This window comes from Leptonychotes weddellii, chromosome 9 (assembly GCF_054177405.1).
Source record: "Leptonychotes weddellii isolate Sample4059 chromosome 9, ASM5417740v2, whole genome shotgun sequence".
In the NCBI taxonomy this organism is placed as follows: Eukaryota; Metazoa; Chordata; class Mammalia; order Carnivora; family Phocidae; genus Leptonychotes; species Leptonychotes weddellii.
Window position 1 is genome coordinate 64,038,070 of NC_138377.1, and position 6,700 is coordinate 64,044,769.

At 55.4% G+C, this 6,700-nt stretch overlaps 1 protein-coding gene across 1 annotated transcript; it reads left to right on the forward strand.

Annotated features, from left to right (window-relative positions):
* Nucleotides 1-1,616: 1,616 nt before the first annotated feature.
* Nucleotides 1,617-5,719, forward strand: RIPK3 (receptor interacting serine/threonine kinase 3). The gene is made up of 9 exons (XM_031033881.2): nt 1,617-2,309; nt 2,438-2,747; nt 3,173-3,312; nt 3,440-3,486; nt 3,702-3,866; nt 3,979-4,046; nt 4,287-4,649; nt 4,793-4,853; nt 5,402-5,719. The coding sequence occupies exons 1-9, from the start codon at nt 2,011-2,013 to the stop codon at nt 5,545-5,547; spliced, it is 1,599 nt and encodes a 532-aa protein (XP_030889741.2). The 5' UTR covers nt 1,617-2,010; the 3' UTR covers nt 5,548-5,719.
* The last annotated feature ends 981 nt before the right edge of the window (nt 5,720-6,700 follow it).

Genomic DNA, 6,700 nt, shown 5'->3' on the forward strand with positions numbered 1-6,700 from the left:
CTCGCCATCTAAAACACGGAGCCATCATTTTAGCAGGTCTTTGTTGTGGTAAAACATACATAAAATCGCTTTCTGTTTGTTTTTCACGTCCAGACAAAAGAATGAGGACTTTGTGTTTCTTCATCTACAGAATTGACAAGAGGTCCAACCTCACAGAACTGAGGTGACTTTCAGTAAGTGCTTTGGGAACTATCAAGTGTAAAAAAGACCAGCTTTTGTGTGGCTGGGTGGCTCAGTCGGTTAAGCGTCTGCCTTCGGCTCAAGACATGATCTCAGGGTCCTGGGATCGAGCCCTGCATCGGGCTCCAGCCCTGCATCCGGGTCCCTGCTCGGCAGGGAGTCTGCTTCTCCCTTTCCCCTTGCTCTCCCTCCTTGTGCTGTCTCTATCTCAAATAAATAAAATCTTTATAAAAAAACATACATAAAATGTACCACTTTAATAATGTTTAAGTGTACAGTTCAATGACATTAAGTATATTCACATTATCGCATAACCATCACCATCTCCAGAAACTTTCCCTCTTCATCTTTCCACTTTCCATCTTCCCAAACTAAAACTGTACTCATGAAACAGTAACTACCCGTTTCCTCCCCACCCTTACCCCTGGCAACCACCGTTCTCCCTCTGTCTCTAATAATTAGAATTGAATTATTCTAGGTACCTCATGTAAGTGGAATCGTACAATATATATCTTGTTGTGACTGGCTTATTTTACTTAGCATAATAGCTTCAAGGTTCATCTCCATTGTAACATATGTTAGAATCGTATTCCTTTCTAAGGCTGAATAATATCCCCGTTATATGTATATATACCATATCTGTATACCCGTTCATCCATTGATGGGCATTTGGGTTGTTCCTACCTTTTGGCCACTGTGAATAATGCTGTGATAGACATTGGTATACAAATATCTGAGTCCCTGCTTTCAGTTCCTTTGGTTATATACCCAGAAGTGGAGTTGTTGGTAGCAGGTCTTTTTATTTTTTTATCTTTATTTTTATTTTTTAAAAAGATTTTATTGTTGTTTTTTTTTAAGTCATCTCTGCACCCAGTGTGGGGTTCGAACTTACAACCCTGAGAACAAGAGTCACATGCTCTCCCACACTGAACCAGCCAGGGGCCCCCACAGCAGGTCTTTTTTAAATCAATGAGCACCCCCTCCCATTTCTGTGGGTCTGGTATGATGCTAATTGGTTTTGTGGTTGAATTTTTGAGAAAACTGCTCTTCTTTCTTGCATTTCACATGTTCTCTGATTTAAGTTTTCTTTATCTTCTTGGTTCACATCCATTAGAATTTCTTGAGGGACGAGTCTGATGGTGTTAAACTCAGTTTTCATTTATTTATTTATTATTATTTTTTAAAAGATTTTATTTATTTATTTGAGAGGGAGAGAGTGAGAAAGAGCATGAGAGGGGAGAGGGAACTAATACGGGTACCTGGCACATTCAAGCTTTATAGAATTGTCCGCTATGATCGTAGGGGCATTTGGGGGATTGCTGAGCGTTAGCAACATAAAACATTCCTCAGCACCATCCCCTCCCCACCCCCTCCCGGGTAGGTGGCGGAACCAGAAATCCTGTGGGAGAAGGCAGAGACCCCAGCTGCCGGAGTGGATCGTGGGCTCCTGGCAGATGAGGACTCCTTCTGTGGCACCCAAGTGCCCAGGGACAGTTAAGCTGGCTGTGAGCCGCGGCAGATGCTCAGGAACCCTGAGTTACAAAAGAAAAGCGCTCACTTCGGTTCTGCCTCCAGCGTCCACCGCGTCGTCAGACGCCCCTGGCTGAGCCGAGGCTTCAAGGCTTCCGTTCTGTCTCCCTCCCCGCTGGGGCGGGACCGTAGATGCACCCGCCCAAGAAGGAAGTGGTTTAGTCACCCTGGGTAGGGGAGCAAACCCAGAGGTTGATCCCTCTCACGACCCCCTGCCCTTCTCTGCCACAAACCCCGCTCCCAGAAGTCCCTCCTTCCGTGCGGACTTGCACCTTCCAGCCGGATGTCTGGCGGCAAGTTATGGTCAGTGGAGGGCGGGATACAAGCACCGTGGGCCCCCCGCCCCCCCGGGGGGGCAGGGGGCCGGGGAAGCTAGAGTTTGAACTGACCGCATGGAGTCACCAGGGTCACGGAGGTGGGGGCGGTACGGGGAGGAGCTGGAAGACCCCCTCTTTCAGGCTCGGCGGTACCCCAGCCTCCCTGGTGTCTGTCGAAGAATTGGAGAACCCAGAGTTCATCGGCGCAGGCAGGTTCGGGGTGGTGTTCCGGGCGCGACACAGGACGTGGGATTTAGATGTGGCGGTCAAGATCTTGAAGGGGTGAGTGACCTGAGCCACGGGCCTCCCAGGGTCTGCCCAAGGAGGAGGGGCCACTGCTGGGCCTGAATGGGGAGGGGAGGGATCATCCAGGAGTCAAGGGCGCCACTCCGCTCTTTCCTGGAGCGTAGGGAGGCGATATCCAGGGAGGTGAAGGCCATGGCAAGTCTGCGCAACCAGCACCTACTGCTCCTGCTGGGGGTCACCCAGAAGCTACAGTGGGAATCCACCTGCGGGCCAGCTCTGGTGACTCAGTTCCTGGAAAATGGTTCCCTGGCAGGGCTGCTGCAGCCCGGCTGTCCTCGTCCCTGGCCTCTCCTCTGCCGCCTGCTGCAGGAGTTCGTGCTGGGGATGTGTTACCTGCATGGCCAGAACCCCGTGCTTCTGCACCGGGACATCAAGCCCTCCAACGTCCTGCTGGACTCAGACCTGCACGCCAAGGTCAGCCTATCCATAGCCCAGCCCAGCCCCTGGACACAGAACTTGTTGCAGCCCTCTCTACTCCGTACCCTCAGCATCTCCCTCTGGACACAGGGCTGCCCGAGGGTCAAAGCCCAGCCAGGAGCTTTAGCCCCTACCCTACCAGGTGGGAGCGACCCTGACCCATATGGTCAGTTCTACAGGCCTACCCACCAGTCCGTCCAAAGACCCATGGCTGACCTAGCTCAGGAGACTCAGACCTTGACCCAGCCCCCTGAAGAGGGGACCCACACCTCCAACCCAAGGGCCCCACTGGCCCTGCCATTCCCCTAACCCTCAAAACCCCCTTTATAAGGCTGGACCTGTACCTTGTGGTGGGAGAGGGGATTCTGGAAGCTGCCTGGCCCTGTCCATCCTCTACCTTCCCCCTCTTCCTTCCCTTACAGCTGGCAGATTTTGGCCTGTCCACGTTTCAGAGAGGTTCGAGGTTAGGAGCTGGCTCTGGGGAGTCAGCCCCAGCCTACTTGGCCCCAGAACTGTTGGCTGATGTAAACCGGAACGCCTCCATGGCTAGCGATGTCTACAGGTAAGGTACCCACGCCAAATACTCATTCCACATTTCTACACCTCTCTGGGCCCTTCTAGGGGACCGTATATGGGAAAGGAATCTTTGCCAGCAGTTGGGCCAGGCCTCAGCTTTGTGTCTCCTGCAGCTTCGGGATCCTAATGTGGGCAGTGCTAGCTGGAAGAGAAGCTGAGAGTAAGACTCCGGGCAGACACTGGGATCCTTAATTCCGGGTGCCCTCCTCCTGCAAGCCTCCATCCCTTCTGTCTTCCAGCTTACCCACTCAGGCCACCCGACCTTCTCCTCACCTCCCCTTGGACTACACTCCTTTCCCCCTTCCATGATGGAACAAGTGGCCCCTCATACCCTGAATGTCTTCTCTTTGCATTCCCCCACCCCTACCCCTGTAGTGGCCCAGACATCGCTGGAGCAGGAAGCAGGGTGTGAGAGGTGGATCCGGCCCCCGCTGACCAAGCTGCCTCAGCCCAGCCCTAAGACTCCTGGCTTGGAAGGACTGACGGACTTAATGCAGCACTGCTGGGGCCAGGAGCCCAAGGACAGGCCCTCCTTCCAAGGTGAACTGGCCAGTGAGCTGGCGGCCAGGGTAGGCCTGGACCTGTCAGCAGAGGGCTTCTTCCTGGGAAGGTTTGGCTCACCTGTCTGCCACCCACTCTGTCTTGTCTCCAGAATGCCGACGAAACACCGAGCAAGCCCTCAGTCTGGTAACCAAGGAGATGGATGCCGCAGTCTCCACGGTGAGTGTCCAGTGCCACACCCCCAACCCAGGAGCTGGGCAAGGATGGCACAACACGGCTCCCTTGGCCACTCAATGACTCCCCACTGACCACTGTTCTTTGTGCCTTAATCTCTGTCCTCACTCTCCCCACCTCACCACTGAGTTCCCAGGTAATAGATTATGGACCAAGAGACTCCTCCCTTGGGTTTAGGCTGGCTCTCCCACCTCCATGCCCAGAAAGCTCCCCGTGTCCTTGCAGGTGAAGAAATTCCTGTGTGAAAACCGGGGCAGCAACAGGATGTCGTCTGTGCCTAAGCCAGGCCCAGGAGGGACAGAAACGGAAGGCCCTAGGGGAACCACAGGAAGCCATGACATCATAGCCACTGAGATGCTAAACAAACTAAATCTGAAGGAGTCCCCCAGCTCTGTTCCTAAAAAATGCACAAACCTTCCTGAGAGGATCAGGGCAGGGGGAGACAAAGTTCAGCCCGCCCAGATAGCAGGGATATCTTCCGATTCAACAGCCCCATCTCCCCAAACTCCAGAGACCTCACTTTTCAGAAATCAGATGCCCAGCCCCAACTTGGCTTGGACCCCAGGTCCTGGACCCGAAGGGAATCAGGTGAGACACTGGCAGGACTAGAGGATGCACTAGGACTCCCATGAATCCTGTCCCCCTTGCCAGGGAGAACTTGGGGCTGAGGGGGATGCAGCAGGGGAACCGGTCCCAAGACGGAGAGCCCAAGAGAGCGGTGTTGTTTGCAGGGGGCTGAGAGACGTGGCACCAACTGGTCTCCCAGGGCACCACGGCCCAATCCAAAACCAGGTACCTGCTCCTCACTCCTTCCTTTCTCCTACTCAGTTCTCCCAACGGCTTCTTCCTCAAGACTGTCTATAGATCCAGGTTACCTTGGGTAGCGGGAGAAAGGGCTAGGGGCCAACTACCCCATACTTCTCATGTCATAAATGAAGAAACTGACACCCACTGGGCCTGGGGTCCTGCTGAGGGCACACAGCAAAGCCTGGATTTGCCCTGGGCCTTCTGACTTTCCCCAGAACTAGCTCTGTGAACCCCTAACTTCTGCTGTTGCTCTGTTGGCTCAGAGGGGCTCCTAGAAGAAAAAACCCCAAATTTCAGGGTCTCAGACATTAGCTGCCACTCCTTCTGAGCTTCTGCAAACCCAGTTCCGAAGGGGCAGCACAGCGCCCAAGGGCACATTTGACACAGTCGCAGGCTGCCCTAGAGACCCCATACTTGGCATTTCCCCAGGATGGACACAAAGTGCCGCTGCCCCTCCACCCCGCCGCTCCTCCTAATTTTGAGTCCGTTTCCCCGACTGCTTCACCGCCCCACCAATACAATTTCTCTTAAAGGGAATCCTGTTACCATACGTGACAGCCATGCGGTGCAGGTGGGAGACAACAACTACTTGGTTATACAAGAAGGAACTGCCTTGCCCACGCCAGGCCTGGCGCCTTGGGGCCAGGGTCGAGGCAGGCCGCGTGCCCCCCACAAGTAGGTTGGAAAGGAGGGCCGCAAGAACCAAGAAGCCCAGAGCCGGCTGCAGGGCTGGTATGATGCACCTTCTGAGCTACCTCTTGGATGTGAGGCAATTAGCTGAGGCTTTCTTTGAAGGCCAACTGATTTGTGCACACAGAAGTCAATAAACGTGATGGGTTTTGAAAACCAAAGCGCCACACTTGGGAGGCTAAGGCTTAGGCCAGGGGCTGGCGGTGGAGACGCGGATGGGAGCCTGCATCCTGCGGTCGGTCGGAGCTGATCCGGAGGGAGGCCCTGCCCTCTAGCCGAGGGCGGAAGCGGGATGCTCCGGGCTGGGGGTGGGTGGCGGCGTGGCACACAAGGTCAGGGCCCAGCTGGCGGCAGGAAGGAATCCCTGAGGCCTTGGCTCCATGGGCCGCTCTAATCTCTGGGCGGACCACTTCCTCTAGATCGGCTGAGACCCTACCCTATACCAAAATTCTGGGGATAGTCTCCCTTTTCCTCTGGGCTACGGAGACGCCGCAGTGGGGTGCTGGGGAGAGGGCTCTCCACGGGCATTGGAAGACCCCGGCACATCTCTTGCCCTGCACAATGCCCCCAGCCTCTCTGAGGCTCCAGAAATCAGCCTGATTTCTTATTCCCCTCCATCGCAAGCGCTCACCGCCTGCGCTCCCGCGCACGTTGCTGCCCAGGCGGAGCCCTTTGACCCTCAGCTGGTGTCTGCGGTGGAAAGCTTTGGCTCCACAGAGCTACACACAGACGTGCCCCCTCCCATGGAGCTGGACCCGGTGGGACAGGAACAGTTCACAGACTCCACAGCAGCTATAACCAGGCAGGAGGGGAGCAGAACGGGCCCACCCGCCGCCCCCTCCCCATCCGACCTAAATCCTAGCCCCGATTGGGCCTCACATCCTTCCCTACATTCTCACCAGCCTTCACTCCAGCGCTCCTTCACTCTCCTGGTGGCCAAGGGCCCACCCCCATTTTGACACTTGCTGCTCAGCCTGGCCCACCCCACCCCCTCACCTCTCCCACGGTTCGCATTCCCCTTGCTCGAGGGGGCTGGAGGAGGGAGGCAACAACAGTGTTAGAGGAGACAATGAGGGAGGGAGGAGGCCTGGGGAGTCCGCCTCGGCACGGGAAGGGGCCGGGCAGGGCAGTCCCGTCGGGGA

Excerpts from the sequence above, each read along its gene's own strand:
- RIPK3 (XM_031033881.2), top strand. The coding sequence starts at position 2,011 with ATGGTCAGTGGAGGGCGGGATACAAGCACCGTGGGCCCCCCGCCCCCC. Across the intron at positions 3,867-3,978 it reads GGACAGGCCCTCCTTCCAAG|AATGCCGACGAAACACCGAG; the intron begins GTGAACTGGCCA and ends TCTTGTCTCCAG. Across the intron at positions 4,047-4,286 it reads TGGATGCCGCAGTCTCCACG|GTGAAGAAATTCCTGTGTGA; the intron begins GTGAGTGTCCAG and ends GTGTCCTTGCAG.